The 20,965-nt window shown below is 36.8% G+C and overlaps 1 protein-coding gene across 3 annotated transcripts in view; it reads right to left on the bottom strand.

Annotated features, from left to right (window-relative positions):
• Window positions 1-20,965, bottom strand: part of nos1 (nitric oxide synthase 1 (neuronal)) — a 100,591-nt gene that overhangs the window by 61,747 nt on the left and 17,879 nt on the right. For all 3 annotated transcript variants that reach the window (XM_043715882.1, XM_043715883.1, XM_043715884.1), the window contains exons 3-10: window positions 15,993-16,113; window positions 12,785-12,913; window positions 12,536-12,681; window positions 10,534-10,696; window positions 9,075-9,166; window positions 4,178-4,319; window positions 3,922-4,061; window positions 2,516-2,690 (exon numbers count right to left, since the gene is read on the bottom strand). In XM_043715882.1, the coding sequence (XP_043571817.1) occupies window positions 2,516-2,690; window positions 3,922-4,061; window positions 4,178-4,319; window positions 9,075-9,166; window positions 10,534-10,696; window positions 12,536-12,681; window positions 12,785-12,913; window positions 15,993-16,113 (1,108 nt within the window). The remainder of the gene's footprint in view (window positions 1-2,515; window positions 2,691-3,921; window positions 4,062-4,177; window positions 4,320-9,074; window positions 9,167-10,533; window positions 10,697-12,535; window positions 12,682-12,784; window positions 12,914-15,992; window positions 16,114-20,965) is intronic.

Raw genomic sequence — 20,965 nt, forward strand, 5'->3', positions numbered from 1 at the left:
CTGTCTGTGTGGAGTTTGCACATTCTTCCCGTGTCTGCGTGGGTTTCCCTGGGTACTCCAGTTTCCTCCCACAGTCCAAAGATGTGCAGGTCAGGTGAATTGGTCATGCTAAATTGCCCATAGTGTTAGGCACATCATTCGGAGGGAAATGGGTCTGGCTGGGTTACTCTTCGGAGGGTCGGTGTGGACTTCTTGGGCTGAAGAACCTGTTTCCATATTGTAGAGAGTCTAATCTAATCTGGACAGACACATCAATGGGCAGGGAGCAAAGGGATACAGATCCTTAGAAAATAGGCGGAAGGTTTAGAAAGAGGATCTGTATCGGCATAGGCTTGAAGGGCTGAAGGGCCTGTTCCTTACTGTATTGTTCTTTGTACTTTTTCTCCAGCACAGCATAGTTTTCCTTAGCCAATATCAACACCCATCCCACCACTACCCCTTACCTTCCTTTCTAACTTTCTGTTTCTGTTATTGCCACAACATCACTTTTCCCCATGGCAACCTGCATCTGTAACTCCCCAATCTTATTTACAGAGGAACCTTGATTATTTGAAGGACATGGGCAGGCAGTATCTTGTTCGGTTAATCGAATTCCGGATAATCGAATGCCAGATAACATAGTTTAGCTGAGCATTGGGACATTGCAATCTTGCCAGATAATGAGATATTCGCACAATCAAAAGCCAGATAATCGAGGTTCCTCTTAAACTCCATGCGTTCACACACATGGATAGTGATCCTGATTTAGACTAAACTACTTTCTCCTTACTCCAACGTCACCTATTGACTTTACTACAGCTGCATCACTGTTTCTTCATTGTTATTATGAAAATGAACTGGGATTCCCTACCTAACACCATTGTGGGAGCAGATCATTGCCACAAGGACTACAGCGCTTCAAGGAGACTGCACTCCATTGCCTTCTGAAGGCAATTAAGGATGGAAGATAAATGCTCATATCGAAGAACAGCATTTTTAAGAACAGCTTTGCTTTGATAAATTATTTAAGCCTTGTCAAAATGTCACCAGATGAGTGATAAACAGAAAGAGAAAGCAGTTTTTTAATAGTTCCAAAGTTACAAGGAGAAACTTCTAAAAATAGGGCTGTAAAAGATTTAGACAAGTTCAAAATATCAACAATTTGGATTAATAGTTAGCAAGCATTTTACCTAAAAAGATAGATTTGCATTTCATGACTTCAGAATTTCACAGCCAACAACATGTTTTTGAATTGTAGTCACAGAAACATTGTTAGAAAGTCTACAACAATATTGATCCAGTAGTGCTTTTTACTTTGCATCTTCATGTGAGAGTAGGTTGTACTAATTAAACTAAAGGTTTTGACATTAGATGTTGCTCTCAATGATCACTCACTGGAAAATAGGATCAAGGGTTAGGCTTAATGATTTGTAATAAGTCTTATCTCACCAAATGTTTGGTAAGCATTCTTTAAGAGAAACTAACAATAGTACATGTGCAAAAAATACCATTACCTGCCCAAGGCTTAAACAGCAAGAAAATACTCCTAGAAAGGTTGTTTTGACTATTTACAGCAATAAATGACACCACTGAATCTGTAAAATATCTGTGGAATATTAGTATCTGTAACAATGTGTAAATCACTTTTATATTCACTGATATTTTTGGGCTGTCAGATTATTTTTTAACTGCAGCTAGTAGTTGACTTTTACTACTTTGCCAGGTTGCATAAATGAAGTTCAAATTATGTTGTGTTGGCATCATTTGAAATTCACTGCATCAACCTGCATTCAGAAGCATGTCAAATCTGTGTCAATAGTTCTCATATTCCCTGAATGAGATATGGAATTTAAAACAATTCATCCTGCCCAACATCTGGGAAGAGTAGAAATTGACTGGCATTGAGCAATGTCACACTCAGGGGTAAAAATTGAACCATTTCACTCACAGAGGTAATATTATAGACATTTTTAATCAACTTGTTCAGACACGTTTCAACATATCTTCAGAGCAGCTAGAATTTGAACCCAGGCCTACCCGGCTCTAAGGTACCTTTGCACTTACCAGTTAATGGTATAATATGAGACAATATGGAACCAAGTTAAGGTCAATTCTTCAATTAGAGGGCATAATTATATTTCAACAAGTGAATCAATTTGAAATGTTCTAAGTAAGGATTATATCCAGAAGAAATCAAATAATCTCTGTTGCTGAACACTTGCTCTGAAATGAAAGACATCCCCAAATACAATATAATTAAATAGTTGTATATAAATAATACTACAAAGCAGAATATCAACATCAATCACATATAGGTTGGGTGCTTACTAAACAATAGCAGGACTGTATCTTCAAACATAGATCATTAGCTGCAGAGTACTTTAGGATGTTTTGAAAGGCATCACATAAATGCAAGTAATTTCTTCTTTTCTGTCATGAATTTTGTTTCCAAACAAGTCATTCATTTCTCCTTGTGGCAAAGATAAAGATCAACAGAAACATACCGATGTTATTCTAAAAAGGAAATAATAGTTACCTCAAGCACATTGTACCGGGAGGCATCACAGAAGTCTCGGACTCCGATTTCTGTTCCCATATACCAACCACTAAAAGGACAGGCTGTAAACTTGAGACCTCCAATATCTAGAAGCATGTTTGAGACAGCTGGCAGGCCATACCACTTCAAGTTCAGATCTTTGAACCATGTGAACCTAAAGGACATTTTGGAGGTTACAGAAATGCAAACTTAAGATGCAAGACTCCATTTTGTTTTTAGCTGTTGTTTTATGATTCCAGCTTGTGATGACCTCAATCTTTGAGAGAAATACCTCAATCTTTATACTCATCAAACCCATTCTTGACCAGTACTTTGAACCATGTGAACCAGAGACGTAGCTGGTTCTTGACAGGCTGCAAAAGGCTCTTGTAAAACTGAAAGAAATAGGAACAGAAATAGGCCATTTGGCCCCTTGAGACTGCTCTGCCATTCAATAGATGATCTGTATCTTTCCTGCCCTTTCCTCATGACCTTGGATTGTCCAACTGATCAAGAATTTATCTATCTCAGCCTTAAATATACACAATGACTCTGCCCCCACAGCTCTCTATGGCAAAGAGTTCCAAAGACTCACAACCCTCTGAGAGAAGAAATTCCTCCTTAGCTCAATATTAAATTGGCACCCTTTAGTTCTGAGACTATGCCCTCTGGCCCTAGACTCTCTCAATAAGGGAAACATCTTCTCAGTATTTACTGTCGAGCCCATTAAGTACTTGATATGTTTCAAAGAGATCACCTGTCATGCTTCTAAATTCTAATGAGTGCCAACCTGTTTAATCTTTTCTCTTAAGACAATCTCTCTCCACCTGGCATCATCTGAGTGAACTGCCTCCAATTAAATAATATTTTTTTTAAAATAAGGGGACCAAAAATGCTCACATTACTCCAGATGTGGTCTTACCAGCACATTGTCTTGTTGCAGAAAAATTTTCCTTACTCTTATACTCCAATCCCTTTGAAATAAAGCCCAAAATTATTCTATGTAACTAAATGCTCAGAGCCAGCAGAGACTACTGACTCTATCCCTCACTTCTTCCTTCCACTGCTGAGAGGCACAGCAATCAATATCAAATTTGTGCTCTTTTCCATTTAACATTTGCCCTTATTTGGGTTTCCATCTAGAAACAGCAAGTGCGGAAAAAAATAAATCATTACAGCCAAATGTACAAACCTTGCTACTTTTAAATATAAAGCCTAGCAAAATCAATGCACCTGGCAAACAGACATAAGTGGAATGTACTGTAGCATTAATCAAAAATGTTAATTCTGAGCATTTAAAGCACCTCTTGAGATAAGAATAATTTACTGTCTCATAATGGAAGCTAATGTTGGAATTCTACAATAAAATGTTTCCATACAACTATTTGCAACAAAACTGTACATACTTGGGGTGCCTGAGGGGTACTTCCAGGATTAGTTCTGGGGGAATCTCAAACAGTTCAGGATCATTTCCATTGGCTTGAAGCAAAAGGGGGAGGACATCAAATCGACCCTTAGGTCCTTTCCAACCTTGTTGCATACAAACCTGTGTCAATAATAATCCACAAAGAAAATATAACATTCAGTTAAGCAATATGGAAACATCTATAAATAAGACCAAATACTGTAGGGTGAAACAAACTGTTATTTGATATACTGAACCTCAGTTAGCTCCACGGAAGCTGGGTCTCCAATAACAGAGCCATCAGGTTGTTTATACCCAGCATATCGTATCAACTGACTGTTCCAGATTCTGAAATCATGCTTGCCATCTATTCGTTGTGGGAATATTGTGATGGCAGACCTGTAAAATCATCAGTCTTATCATTGTTGAATTATGTTACACCAACATCTATTGCCATTAATTAAAAATGTTTGTTTCTAAAATAAAATATTCTGAACTCTCAGTTAAATCTGTGAAATTTGTTTCTATACAAAATAGTTACAAGCTACTTAAAATAAACATGACTCTGAGCTTCAGAAGGAGATATAAGGGTAATGATTAAAAGTTTGGTCAAAGACATAGGTTTCAACAGTATCTTTTAAATAAGCAACGTGAGATAAAGTAGTAGGGTATTTTATGGAGAAAATTCCTGAGCTTAGAGCTCAAGCTGCTGAAAGCGTGGCCATTAAAGATGAAGATGTTAAAACTGAACATCCTCAAGAGACTAGAATTACAGGAGTTACAGAGATGGGAACGGAGTAGGGAGGAGTGGAAAAGCCTTGGATGGATTTCAAAGCAAGGATAAGAGTTCTAAAATTGAGATACTATCCAGAGCCAGTGTAGGTCAACTGATAGGTGCAATGGGTGAAAGGAATTGGGTGCAAGTTAGAATGTAAACGGAAGAGATTTGGATGGCCTCAAGTTTTCTGAGCACAGAAACATGGGGGACTCGTGAGAATGTGTTAGAAAAATCAAATCTATAAGTATAAATGACATAGACAAGAATTTCAGCAGTAGATAAAATGAGACAAGGCAAAGTTGGGCAATGGAGTGGAGTCAATTATTGACCAAAAAGAGGGTTAATCAAAGGAGGCAAAAGACATGGCTGAAGTATTGAATGAATACTTGCATCTATCTTTATCAAGGGTGGCCTGTGATGATACCATGGCTTTAAGGGCTATACTTTGTCCTGGATTTTTTTTCATGAGAGAGGTGACAAGTGGTCTGTTCAAATCCAATCAAGTAAACAGCTTGTGAGGCCTTGAGTTTTTTTAAAGTTGGAACAATAGAAGCAGCCTGAATGAGTGGAGGCAGGCTCCCACAGAATCACGGTTTTAGTTTAGCTTTCAGTAATTGTTGCGGTTTTGAAGCCATCATAAATCTCTCCTTGCTACCGCAAAATACTTGAGTTCTCTCTCTGTGCCAGAATTTCCTCTTGATATTCTTTACTTCGAGATTGGAAATACATTATATGTGAGATGATCTATTTTACAGAATTTGCCTTTGCCAAGGGTGTGTTTATGTGATGTTACTGTACTGGAACAGTTCCTGTTTAGTAATTAAATAACCTATTATTCTGTTAAATTTTCCAATAGAGTTAAAGTTAGAGCAATTCTTTTTTTGTATGTATTTTTAATGTGCTTTGATGAAAGCAGAGTTGTATAACCAATCAAATTACATCTAGAGCATTCCACCTTACACTTGCCATTAAATAAGGAAACATTAGGGTCTAGGCTATCTCCTTGACATATTTGAAGGTGTTTGGTCTGGTCCATCAGAGCTATGGTCTTTAACACCAGGCTATAAGATCGTAAGAAATAGAGACAGGAGAAAGCCCTCAGAACTGCCTCGCCATTTCCAGTTGATCATAGCTGATCTGCCCTATGCCTTAACCCCTCCTTTATGCCAGCTTCTTATTGTCCTCAATTTCTTGATTTTCAAAATCTATCTCATTCTTCTTTAAGTACTTATAATGGTCTAACCTCGATTGTTCAAGACATTGACTACCTTCTGAGAAGAAATTCCTTTGCAGCTCATTTTAATTGAGTGTTCCCTTATTCTGTAACTATGTCCACCAGTCTGAGATTTCTTCTCAACATATACCCAATTAAGCCCCGTTAGAATCTTTGATGTTTCAATATGGTCACACTACAATCTTTTAGACTCTAATGAATAAAAGACCAACTTAGCCATTCTTGATAAGTCAACCCTTTCATCCCAAGAATCAGCCAAGCGAATCACTTTTGAACTGCCTCAATGCTAGTATATCCTTCCTTAAAATTGTATACAGTACTCCAAGCCTCATCAATGCCTGGTACCATTGTAACAAGACTTTCTTATTTTTAAAAGAACAATTCCTTTGAAAATTCTACTTGCTTTCTTAATTACTTGGTGCACCTGCATGCTACCTTTTTGTGTTTCATGCCCAAGGACACCCAGATGGCTTTGTGCAGCACTTCTTTGACTCTCTCCATTTAAGTAGCAGTCTGCCTTTCATTCCTCCTAGCTAAACCTCACACATTCTTATATCAAACTCTACCTATCAAGCTTTTTATCACTCACTCAACCTATCCATATCCCCAACAGATTCCTTATGTCCTTATCACAAAATATGCTACCACCTATTTTTGTATCATCAACAAATTTGGATACAATCTAGCTCATTCTCATAGTCATTAGTATAGATGATAAATAATTGCAATCCTAGGCCTAAATCTCCACCAATTACATCTTTCCATTCTGCAAAAGATCCATTCATCCTAGCTCTTTATCTTCTGTGAGCTCCTATTTGGTGCAATAACCTTTTATGCATCCTGATGAATACCTTCTGGAACCCCAAATACACCACATCTACCAGTTCCCTTTTATTAACTCTGTTCATTCAACACTGAAAGAACTCCATCAAATTCATTAAACATGATTTCCCTTTCACAAAACCATGTTGATTCTACTTGATCGCACTAAAATTTTCTAAATGTTATATTATTTCTGTTCCTGTTGAACTTTAATAATGAACTCTAACGTTTTCCCAGTGACAAATGTTAAGCCAATTGGCTTAGAGTTCCCTGGTTTCTGACCCCTTTCCTTCTTGAACAACGGTGTCAGTTTAGCAGTTTTCCAATCTACTGCAATCTTCCAGGAAGCCAGTGGCTTCCTTAATATTTTGACCAATGCCTCTACTAGAAGACTTACTTTAAAACCCTTGATTACACACTCAATCAGGTCTCTTGACTTGATGTCTTCAGTCCCATTAGTTTGTCAAATATTTGACTGTTGACTAGAGACTGTTAGAAGACTTTTTCTCCCATTAACATCATGTCATGGTGAAAGATTAGGGGATTCTGTTATAGAAGTGTTTATAATTGATGAGGAGGTATTAGATCCTCAGTATTTAAAGTTGACAAGGCATTGGGACCAGCAGAGATGCATTCAATGATATAAGAGGAAGTGAGAATGGAAGTTATAGATGGACAGATTATTGTCCAAGAGCCAAAGTTTGTAGATGATGTACAGTGCAGAGCAATGTGAAGAGATACATTTTGATAAGAAGAGGCAATATAAAATAAAGGGTGAAAATCTAAAGGGCTTCAGGAGCAGAGGGTATAAACGCATGATTCATTAATGGTGGCAGGATAAGTTAAGAAAGCTTGCAGTATCCTATCCTTTATTAACCAGACATGGAATACAAGAGCAAGGAGATGGTATTGAGTTTATATAAGAATGGATTCTGAGGAAGGGTGACTAGAGCCGAAACGTTAATTTTGATTTCTCTTCCCAGATACTGCCAGACCTGCTGAGCTTTTCCAGCAACTTCTGTTTTTGTTTCTGATTTACAGCATCCACAGTTCTTTCAGTTTTTGTCATGTTTAAGCACTTTGGAGAGGAAAGGAGTTTGGAGATCTATTGATACTTGTCAAGTTTAGAGTAGTGTAGAGATGTCTTTTGAGGGAGAAGGGTATTTATGACAGATTTGAAGGAAAGGGAGAATGAAAGGGAAGTTGGACAACTATTAAAAATATCACTGAATGTGGGAATGAAGAGAGAAGTATAATTATTGTTTAACTAACTATACTAAACAAATTTAAAGAGCATGTTCATATTTAATAAGGTAAAATATAGGTGCTTTGAATGCCAAAATTCACATCTTAAACTCTACAGGTCAGCCCAAAATGATGAAAACTTTTATACATCATAACAGTATTATGAATTTGTGTCATCTTCATGGCATACTTTTCAATTCAGTTCATACTTCACCTTCAAGTTAATATCTTTGATGGAAGACGATATGCTCTCCCATTTACCAACATGGGACTGATCATTGGTCAAGGACTTTTTAAAAGTCCAAGCCTTGGATTTTATATTAATTTGGATCTCGCTGGGAACCTTAGCAAAAGACAGAGCTTTGTGCTAAAAGGTAAAAATTGGTTGAGTTAAAGAATTTGGCAAAACTTCTATAAAACTAACTGCTCAGTTGGTTGAGCCCTGAACTAGAAGACACAGGACACTGACTACAAATCTGTTTTTCATCTATCTTATGATGTGGAGGAGATCAGCAGATTGCAAGAACTGTGCACAATGCTTGGTGCTTTCATTACCCTTGCCACATACAGTAGGAGTGGTTCTCAGCACCTCCAAATGCCATAAACATGACTAAGATAATAGGGAAATCTAAATAGAATGGTGCAAACTGTCTACATGGTAATGCCAAAAAGAATTCCTACTTCTACAGTAGTTATGCATGGTGCAATTCCCTGATCAATCATCTAGACTCACATATGAGGTAGAGTATTTAAGAATGATATACAACATTGAAAAATGATATACAGTTCTGAAGAATGAAATATTCCACTGCCGTATGTCATGATATCTTTAGCTGATCAGAACAGTAAATTACAGGATTAGGAAAATACTCAACCAGACCTAGTACAATTTATTTTGAATTGTTGAAGGCCTCTGTTAAACTATTGGCAAATTCATAGTGACTAAGCAACTTTGCACGGTAATATTTAACAATGTAATTTATATTCCAATGGTTATTGGCTCTGACTAATTTTCTCTCTAAGCCCAAACCAGAAGATCAACTTGATCAATAAAATGAGCTCCCATGGCACTAACCTGAGATTCCCCTTGTTGGTTGCATATTTGATGTGATTACAAACATAGTTGAACATTCCATGAGCACTGGAGCAGTCACGTGCATCAAAGACCTGCAAACATTGCAGCAATTAAGAAACTATCATAGAGACAATCTATCAGATCCTATTGTTTCTTGTAAATGTTATGTTCGCTTGATTCACAATTTTCCTTTTTTCTTCTATAATATTACTCACCACTACTGCACCAACACAATACTTGGTACATGCTACAGAATATTATAAAACCAATGCTTCTGAATGATAGAGAAATCCCACTAAATTAACTTTGATACAATTTCAGAACCTTATAGTTATGCCAGTTAAAATCTGGAGTGCTTGAATTGAAAAGATTATGCAGAATATCCAAGAATACCCATGTCCTATTGAATAGATTTCTGACACAAAGTCTATGGATTATGAACATTTATCAGAGTAAGATAACTAATATCTTGGATGGCAATCCCGTCTGGACATATTAAAAAATTCTACTTAAAGATCTTTCTCTTTTCAATGCTGTACATTTGCAATATCGTTGTTTTTTAAAAAAGATAATATTTCCAACATTCACAAATGTTCTTTGGACTTCTACATAGTCTCAGTTCTTTGTTCAGTAATTGTGTTTTATTGATTAATTGGTGGAAGCATGTCAGGACAGATCTCAATTTAATGACATCGTAAAATAGCAGATCACAAGTAGGCAACATGCTCAATATATCTAAAAATCAACAGAGAGGCAAAGATGCTGTTAATTCACAATCAGCTATTACACACTATTGAATAGCAACCTTGTTTATTCATTGTCTCTTATTATTAATATTTATTCATAGCAATCCATTCACAATCATGCCACATCTTTGGAGTGGACAATTGAATTTTTACCACCATTTTTCTGGGTAAAATTGTTCAATATATATTGGTTGGGATTTTGATTAATTAGAAACTACTACAAATATAGTGAAAAATATTTAGGGGTAGATGTACCATATCTCAGGGGAAACTGCCAGGTTTGAGAATCAGTGCTACAGGATGATAGGTATGTTTCTACCTTACATTCCATATGAGCACAGTTCTCTACTAACAGCCTCAGCATTTACTCTTGGCAGCTTACATTTGTCAGCTAACACCTGACAAAGTTGTTACTTATGCAATTCTTTTTATGAAAAGTTCATTGCAGAACCATTATTTTCATGATGTACATTTTACAGACTAAAGTCATATCGGTAACTATATATCACTGTATATAAGTGATTAAAGGACACTTATCTTATGAAAATTTATAATATGACAATTACATGCTTGCTAAAAATTGAAAAACAATTGGGTTATTTTTCTATTGTATTTGCCTTTTTTCCTGCTTCATCTACCTAATGTGCTATTCACTTCCCATTATAATTGCCCCATATTAGTACATTCTCAAACAATCTGTGGTAAACCCCAACCTGTAACTTAGACCACTGGATCCTCCCAATGCAGCGGGTAGCATTTCTCCAGGCATGTTTGGCCCCATAAATGAGCTCAGTGTCTTTAAGTTGGTAAGTGCCAGTCATTTCAATCTCCTTTGTCACCTGCTCAATCCTCTGAAGATGGGCCTTGGACCCATGCCTATCGTTGAAAACAAAGAAATTAATGTTTATAATAAACAGGGCCCAATGTAACTGAATGTTTAATTGGGAGACAAAAGTTTAATTCACCAAGATCTGTGCCAGTCTTTGCATTTTTAGTATGCTTTTTCTTTTAGTTTGATATTGTCCTTTACGTTATTTGCCAAAAGCTTTATTTTTTGCAAGGGGTATAAATATATTCTGCATCATTAAATTATTTTTAAAACATCCACTGATATTTTACCCAGTTACACATTTATCCAATTTACTGAGGTCAGTAAACCGACGAGTTACCCATCATATATCAGTATATTCTTGGACTTCACAAGAGGATTTTACTGAAGTAAATTGATGAAATTTGAATCAGATAAGACATAACAGCTCCACATTTTAAAGTTGTATAATTTAAATAACTACCATCTGTCTCAGGCGGTGTACTGATTAGTAAGCTCTACTTCTCTATATACCAGTGTCGTAGTTAGAATTAGAATTATAATTAGGTTCATTGTCACATGTACTCAGGTTACAAAATGACAGGAGTACAGTGAAAAGTGTTGTCAGTACATGGCACCATCTTAGGTACAAAGTACCTAGGTATAAATCTTAGGTACAAAAAATGGAGAAAATAAAGAGAAAAGTTATACTGCATTACATAAACACATAATATAAGTTAGGAAAGTAAGAAATAAAGCTAAAAATATAGACATTGCTATAAGGGTTTCCAAATGGTCTGAGCAGGTGCCACCAGCTCCGAACCAGTAATCATAACTCCCATATAACATAGGCCGATTAACTTTGAGCAAAAGCATAAACAATCTGCAGTTTAGTGCTGTGAACTTCAAGGAAATGGGTTGATAAATCTCAATTTCATTTCATGAAACTCTTGTGTAACTCACAGTATGGCTTAATACTTCTCATGAGGATTTTCCTTAATCAAATTACTGAAATTTGGATCAGGTCGGACATAATAGTTCCATTATGACCTTTCTTTAGAAGGTCAGGTAGAAAGGTGATCGTCTCCATTTTTTAAAAAAGTGGGCAGAGTGAGGGACAAGTGAAACAAAAGGCAAGATCAGGGAACACTTAAGGGATGAGGGAGAATGTCTACAAAACAGAGGACAGAGTTCATAGTCTGAAGTTATTGAACTCAGCGTTGAATCCTGAAGAGTGTAAGCAGAAAATGAAATGCTAGTCTTCCAGCTTGTAATCAGCTTCAATGAACCACTATAACATGCGGAGGATAAAAATGTGTGCATTAAAGCAAAAAATACCATTCAAATGGAAAAAGACTGGAAGATCAGGGTCATGTCATGTTTTCCCTCCCAGTGTCTGTATTTTTAAAAATTTTATCCATTTTTCTAATCAATCTGTTCAGACATGCTTTTACACACCTCTGAAACAGGTTGGACTTGAACTCCAGTCTCCTTGTCCGGGAGGAGGAACAACACTTCTGCACTACAAGTGGGCCCTCTCTTCTTTTTATGTTTTTGCTTTCATTCAGAGCTGCTTTTATTCTGCTATTAACACCTACTCTAGATCAATGCTCTGTCCCCTCTGCATAAATATTACCACATCCTTTGCTCTTTTCTCTAATTTCTCTTTCTCTCTATGCTTTTCTAACCTTCCATTTTGCTCCATTCATGCACCTTCGCTTTTATACAGCATAAAACTCATCACTTTTCCATCTCCCCTCAGTCCCAAAGAGTCATTTTGATGTGAAACATGAACTGTACTTTTCATCGTCACAGATGCTGATAAATCTGTTGAGTTTCACTTGCACTCTTTGTTTTTATAGATACAGAAGTTCCCCACTTCAAATAAGCATAAATCAAATAATTGCCTTTTGATAGATGTATAGTACTGGTTAATAAAGTCTTCTGCCAGTGGAAGTAACTTCTCCTTTGTTCGGGCTTCATTTGGTTTCCTCACTTGCTGGTTTGGCATCATAACTGATCCCAAGCAAATCTGCTCTGTACACCCAGCTCCCTGTAAACACAAAATGCATTAGATATTTTCTGGACCTGTAATGCATTTCTTTATGTTAAAAAGTTGAAAGATTGTCAGAGAATTTCAAATATTTGAATCTGACCTTTATCTTTCCAGAACTCAGATGTAGTGTATCATTTAAAACAGCACCTGTTTCCCAGTTCTTTATCTGAATAAAACAGGGACATTTCGTTGGACTGCCATTTGACAAATCTTTTACAGGCGACTCTTCCTGGAATGAGATGATTTGAAATAAATGAATTATTCACCTTCGTTCACAAAAAATAACTGAAACCGGTATATTTAAGTGGAAAGCATAGGAAAAATATTGATCCTTAAAAGGGATGGATTAACATCTAAGTACTTGTCAGGCTGCATACTTAGCAAAAATAACTCAGTACTTTCTGTTGTAGGCAGTTTACTTCTGGATTACACTAGTGAAACAGAAGTTTCAGTTCTAATATTTGTAAGTGGTTAAGATCTAGAGAACCAATGTGTCAAGCATGCAAGAGATATCAGAATAGTAATTGGCAAATTAGGAAACAAATGATCTCTGATTCATTAAGATTATTTAGGATAGGTGCAGAATGATTGAGTCCCAACAGTGTGGGAGCAGGCCATTTGGCCCAGACTGACCTCCAAAGTGAATCCCACTCAGACCCAACCCCCTACCCTATACCTGTACCCCTGCATGCCCCATGGCTAATCTACCTAGCCTGCGCATCCCTGCACATCTTTGGACTTCGGGAGGGAACCAGAGTACCCAGGGGAAACTCACACAGACAGAGGGAGAATACGCAAGTCCCTGCCGTTGTGAGGCAGTGGTGCTAATGGGAAAGTGTTTTCAGAAGCTAGTATTTGCAGTGGCCTTATCATCCACCATTATTAAGATGGCTGGTGGATAATGGTAAAGAAAACAACAAGCAAGTACAGTGTAAGAATGAAAAGATATCTGATTTACTTTTGATAACTCATGCTCCAATCCCTGAAAACATTCTGGCAGATAATTTACATAAAAATAATAGAAGCTGCAACTGTGTTTAGTTTATATTGTTACACAGGTGTTCAGAAGTGGGATAATTACATGAGTAACTAACGGAATTTAACTCTCTTGAAGCAGGGACAATGAGTAACAGTTTACATTGGCATTGATTTGAAATTTTGTGTTTGTATAATTTCTGCAAAGAAATAGTAATAACCTGAGACTAAATTGAAACTAAGAAAAATGTCCTTTTGAGAAGACTGATTACATTGACAAGTGTACTATTCAGCTGAAAGGTACTTTTCTTGGATGTGTATGGAAGAACCAGCTGTTATAACAATATTTCAGCCAAATGTTATTGTTTGGGGTTTTCAAATGTTTCTTCGCATGTTTGGTCAAGGCACTCAAGAAAGGGAACTTCTAGTCCATAACTCCTCTTGCACATCCCTGATTTTCATTGTTCCATCTGTGGTGGGTTGGACCTTCACTGACTCAGCCCTAAACTCTGAAATTCGCTTCTGACATCTCTCTGCTTATCTATTGCGCCCTCCTCCAATTTAACTTATGCTCTTGGACCAAGTTGATTACTAATCCTAGTCGCTTTTCATGTGGTTTAGTGTCATTTTTTTTCTCATAATGGTCCCTGGAAGTGGCTTGAGATGTTTTTCATTTGACAAATCCAACTCTACATCTGGAATGTTTCTAAAGAAGACAGTCCAGTGGAGAAAGGACAGACAATGATGGCATTACTGGACATTACCAGATGTGCAATACGGAAGCACTAATCCTTACAGATGGGAAACTCCAGAATTTCACTAAAAGCAGCACAGCAAACCAGTATATTGTCAAATAAAACAATCTTCCAACTTTGCATTGCTGCTGGAATTTCAACAGCCACTGAGAGGAAGGGTGGTGCTAGAAGGGGCCATGCTGGATATTTCCCTGCCACCAGACCATTTTTCACATGGTGAGAGAACTAAATTATTGGCTGTTCCCACCTCAGTGGCCCATGGAAGGGCAGCTCTTGCTGTGGGCATGGTTGTGAAATCCCAGCCCACCCCACCAATCACACTACAAGCACTATGCAGTCTCCAACCCCCATATTGCTAAGGTCTGCTCATCCTGCTGCCATGTCCTCTACTCCAAAATACCTGCCTTCAAAGCTGATAGTCTTTGAGATGCTCTTTCCTCAGCTTCAGCCTCAACAGCAGCCATCATTAGCACGGGTGCTGCTGGGCTACCAATCCTTTGATTAAACCTGACTACTCTTGTGAGTGGGTAGTCATGCCACGTAATTAGGCACCACTGGGACTAGACCACTCTAAATCCTGTCAGCAGCTGAAGCAGGATCACTTGGCACTTTCAGGACTGGCAGCAGCACTTCAGGAGTCATGGCAAGTCCTTACCCAGAATAAAATGTCTGGAAATATTTCAAAATCCTATTTTGCACTGAGTAAACAATTATTTAAAATGCCTGTATTTTGTCTCAATGTATATCTTTTCTCCCATCTTCTGAAGACATCACTGAGCTGTATTTGAATGAATGCTGGCTATGCTCAGTTATCTCACTTTTTTCCCATTATAAGTGTGTGAGTTAAGACAGAATGGCACTAAACCACTCCACCATGAGGGATGTAGAAATTGAATCCAATCCTAGCATCAAGAAGCATACACTGTTCATATATGTATTTTCAACCTTGGTTATTCAGTCATGATCAGAATCAAGGGATCTAGCTGGCTGATTTTATATCTCCCTCTTCAGCCCATGAAGACTGAAAAGAATTTTAATACCTTTTAGCTGAGATCAGTTTATTCTGCTTGAGGTGTTTGTTGCACATAACTATCAAATGAATGGGAGAAAGTGAAGCCTGCAGATGCTGGAGTATCAGAGTCGAAAAGTGTGGTGCTGAAAAAGCACAGCAGGTCAGGTCTGAGGAGCAGGAGAGTCGACGTTTTGGGCATAAGCCTTTCATCAGGAATGAAGAAAGGCTTATGCACAAAACGCCAACTCTCCTGCTCCTTGGGTGCTGTCCGACCTGCTGTGCTTTTCCAGCACCACACTTTTCGACTATTAACTGAATGGGGAATGTTAAAATTATTAAATACTTTTCCTCTATTAATATTATTTCAATGCCGCTAAAACCTCGATCAAATGCTCTCAAATTCATGCTTCCAATTTTTAACATTTCATGTTTATAAAATGTATTAATGAAATTGATAATTAATCAGGTATGATAGAAACAGTTACTTAATACCATTTTTGTTAGCAGTTACACATTCATTCTTTGACATTTCATTTTTCTGTGATGTTAATGATAAATTATCTTACCTGTTCGGAATAAGAACTAGGAAGTACTGTCAGCATATTTTTGTTTCTCCACAAATCATGAAACACTCTGTCGTTCTTGGATTGAAGATGCAAATACTGCTGGCCTTTGTCTGCCTCTCCCCTAAATGTGAACAATATTTTTTTGGATTATAAGTGGATAATAAGTCTTTTACTCATTTTCTGTTCCTTATGCTTTAGAGTAGAATTTCAATGCAATTTTGAACATGTGTTCCACACTACCTATGCACAAACCTGGAAAAATTTAATCTGGCATTAACTACCCTTTTTACTGCATTCCTGATGTCAATCACAGTCTTAAATTCTAACAATCGACACTGTGTTCATTACAGTAGCACCTATTACATATCATTCCCATGCAGTAGCCCTATTATGCATGCAGCCTTAACCGAAAAATTCCACATTCATTTTCAAGGAATTTATTACCTCAGTGATTTATCTAAGTATTTCTTATAGTTCTTATCTAAGTATTCCGATCGACTTCTGATAGATTTAAAAATATTGTCTCTCCTTTGCAGCCTCCTTCTGCTACTCCAGCAATGCAGCCTCCTTCTCCCTCCACAGCCCACTTCATTTCCATTTAGTGGGCCCCTATTTCTCTACAGTTTTGCAGTCCCTTCTGTTCTTCTCCAAAGTCCCTTTCTTCTAATACCAGAGAGAACTTTTTCCCTCTCCTCCGACAACCCCTTTCTATCCCAACTCAACTTACAATTCAGCTCTTCTCTCCCTCACGCTGCTTTTACCAGCCTATTTGTATCCCCTTTCTTCTGCCCCCTTCCACCCCTTTCAACTCCCTTTCTCCCCTCACTCTTGCAGCACCCTTTGTCCTCCTGCCTCAGACTCTTACCCCCCGCACAGCCCAGAACTGGCCAAAGGCAACCACCTCTCCCTACTACCCAGTGTAGACGAAGTAAGCTTGATTACTCCAGCACCTTTTCCTGAAGTAGACATGGAGACATTAGAAGACAGATAGACATAAAGAAAAAAAAACACAATACAACATAAAAAAGCCAAATAAATGCACAATCATGATGGCAACAAGTTGAAAGGAGGTGAACACTAATTGCACAATTATACTTACCACATGACTTCAATTTAAACAACAGAAATGATCCTTAGGCAGTGATTACTGTCAATATCTTATATTTCCATCATCAGAATATTTTTTGTGATATATTAATGCCATTCAACAATGTACATTTTGCTAAGTACATTAAAAGCAACATTTTAAATAGGTCAATGTTGGAAGCATATATTTGCCACCTCACCCAGCTGGAGCCATAACCCTCTATATCACGAAATTGCTTCATTATAACGGGAAAAAAGTCTACTTGCAGTGCGTTTATCAACAAGTCTGGATCTTAATTAGACTTGAAAATTCATAAATTATGCTTCACTGTTTGAGCTCCTGCCTGACGTTTTGGATTAAGTTAAGAAAGGTTTAATTATAGAATGTTTGACAGTGTATTGACGGAGTATTGTCATTGGTCATGGATAATAACAAAAACCATGACAAAAATAATTCATTTTCCAATTAAAATACAGCATTATACTTGTATTGCTAACATGCTAGCAACCCCATCCATTGAATTGTCCATTTCCTTATACTATTATTCTTAAATCATCTTCATGTTCAATGTGTCTTGTGATCGATTTTATTTTGTCAGCTATATAGGCTGTGTCAGAAATATTGATGATAATCACTAATAAAAGATGGGAATGTTCATTTAAGAATGTGGATAATGAAGAATATGCAATGAAGAGTCAGTTAATGACAGACGTAGATCAAGAATTTTCCACAAATAGTTAGTCAAAGGAAAAGAAATGGATCTTAGACAACATACACAAAATAATGACAAGTAGAGATGAGGTAAACCTTGGAATCCTCCTGATATTCTTATGAAAAATTCAATTATACTCCAGTGTGAATAACTTCATTCACCAACTGTGCTCACTGCTGGGACCTCACGCTGTTAAACTGTCCACAGTTTTCCAGTAACAAAATCTCCTTTATCAGTCAGACAGTCTTTAATTGTTTATCTACCTCAATAAAATGGGGGGCATGTATAACCATGGAAGCACAAATTTGATTGCTGCTTTGAATGCTAAATCCTGGGAACATTATGTTCAAATTATCATGGCAACAGTCATAACCTGGGATCACCTATGCACATATTGAACTTCTTTAATTGAAAGAAAAAAAATGTAGCAAAAAAAGACTGAATGTAAATTCTGAGCAATAGAATTCAGTGATTGTCTGCAAAGCCTGAATGAATTATTCTCAATTTACCGTGAGACCATGGGATCAAGAAAGTTTCAAAGGGATGGACTTCAAACGGAGAAATGTGCTCCAAACTGAATTGTAATCCACTGTGATAATCTCAGACTGTGAACATGATGGGATCAAAGAGCAGGCTGGCTGAGAGATATGTATGCGTTCCCTTTTGAGGATTATTCAAGATCAGATGGTAAAAGGTAGTTTCAATCCTGGACTGTGTATGTTGTGGACGAAGGTGTGTGCTGTGAGGGTCACAACTGAGGAAACGCATAGTCATCTCTGTGCTGCAGGTAAAAAGAAAGAAAGTCTCTCACTCCTTTAGTTTTTGAAGCCAGAAAGCAATGAAAACCTTAGTCAAAAGAAAACATGATTAAAAACCTAACATAATGGTAAGATATCCATGTTAACTCTTCATAGAATCCAAAGACTGATCCTTCTTCCTTTTCTAACTTTTCTCTTTATTGGACTCACCTCTTATTTCAAATTTGTGTGTGTATTAATTCTTATATTAACCTTGTTCTGACCAAATGAGGGGATGGATGAGCAAAGACATTGATCCAGTTCAACCCTTCTCAGCTAGGAGGTTGATGATTTGTGATATCCAATTGTGATAACTTGGGAAATTTTGGCAATGCACTGGTCATAAAAGATTCAAGAATGCAAATTAAGGTTTATGATTTACAATCATGTATTACCTCCAACTAAAGTAGGCATTGGTCTTTAATTTATAACTCCAATGTTTCTCACACTTTTTTGCTTTCTCAATAATTGAAATACCCACAACAAAGACAACAAAAAGTGTGTACTCAGAATAGTCTCACATTTTTTCTTTTGAATACTCATCTACACAGAAAAGCATTTCTGATTTTAAAAATAAACCTATTAAATGTGTCTTCAAGTTTATTTTTGGAGGAAGTGCAAAAAACTGAAGAGAAGAATATTTTCATTGATTGAACAGTATTGAAAGATTCTGGAAAATTAGATGCACTGCACATGTTCAGAGATTATAGTCACAATCCAATCTGTTCTAATAATAAACATTACGTCTCAACTCAGACTTTTGAGAGTTGTTGAGGTGTTCAAGTAAACATTTCATTGGAGTCATCAAAAAGCATAAAAGACATTCATTTTTTTTGTGAAATGTGCACATGTAGTTATTTTTAGTTTTGAATCCTTATTTTAGACATTAGATATTTCAATTTCTGAAAAAATGCTAGACTTATTCTTTGGAGATTTCAAAAAGCACTGAGATATTTGCCAAAACCCACTGCCAGGTTCTTAAACTTGGTGGCCATTTTGTATGGAGTGATAAGTAAGTTTATATATTCATTTTTTTTTAGAATAAATGTCCTCCTAAAGATTCATGAAGGGATACAAAAATGCAATAGTAACAAATCAAATGATACAATAGATAGTATGTGCAGCTGTATAATATTTTGAATATCAGTCCAGTCTACGTTAAAACCTTTCTGCAGAGGTCAAAGACTAATAGTCCATTTTGATAATGGCTGTGCTTTCTGACATCAAGTCACTTGCACATTAGCAGTGATGTCTGTTATAAATGTAGGAATAAATACTTACCAAAAACAATTAATGCTACAATTTTAAGAAAAGAATGTATAAGGTCACAGACTTAAACCATTAAACAAGGAAGAAGATTTTAATGTTTAAATATCGGCTTAATATTGTGCTCTACACAGTCAGCAATTATTAGTGTGTTGATGCCAGTAACAGTTCCTTCAATGATTTGGGATTCTATTAGTTGAAGCAACAGTCATTGAACACGTGATGAGATATATTTGAAACCAACTGAAAAAATAATTTACATTGGCTGTTTAAAAAAACACATGTCACTATATATTAAAGCACATAAATACAATTAGAATGTTAACTTCAAAGCCGACATTTTTTTATTGGATCTTTCTGATTCTAAGGTTCCATCACATTTTTCTTAATTTATACCCCCTCAATGAGGACAGAGATTATCAAGTACTTTCCATGGACAGCCAAAAGGCTATAAAAATGGTGTTATATCAGTTGAGGTAAGAAGCAAGATCATGACAAAGAATGAAATGAAATAACAGACTTGAATTCTTATAAAAATAAACAAAAAAATAACAAAGGTAATGGTAATCCAGAGTTCCACTTCAAAATGCTGGTTAGGATGCAGTGAATGTACAATGTTGGACAGCACATTTAATTAAGACTCTGGAATGGATTAAGGTTTATTAGGATGACACCGGGGATGTGCAATGTGAGATTGGAGAAGTTGGGATTATTCCACTTACCGCAGGAAGGTTTAAGTTATAGCAATTAGGAAAAATAGTGCTTCTTCTGGCAGGTGAGCTGGTAACCATGCATGATAGATGTAAAATCATTAGCAAGTGATCAAAAGGAGATTTGTTTTCACCACAGGGGATTTTTAAGGTGTGGAGAGTACTATGTGAAAGAGCAGTGGAATCAGATTTGAAAATGAACTTTCAAAAAGCAATTTGACGTGCTTGAACAGAACTAAATTACAAGGCTGAGAGTAAGAATCTGGGTATGGGATTAGTTTGGGTTGCTGATCCAGACTGCATTCACAGACACAGTGATCTAAACAGCTTCCTTCTATGCTGTAAGATTTTATGATTCTTTAAAGTAGTTCAGGAAACCCCAGATTAAAACTGGTGATGTC

Source organism: Chiloscyllium plagiosum, chromosome 25 (genome assembly GCF_004010195.1).
Source record: "Chiloscyllium plagiosum isolate BGI_BamShark_2017 chromosome 25, ASM401019v2, whole genome shotgun sequence".
In the NCBI taxonomy this organism is placed as follows: domain Eukaryota; kingdom Metazoa; phylum Chordata; class Chondrichthyes; order Orectolobiformes; family Hemiscylliidae; genus Chiloscyllium; species Chiloscyllium plagiosum.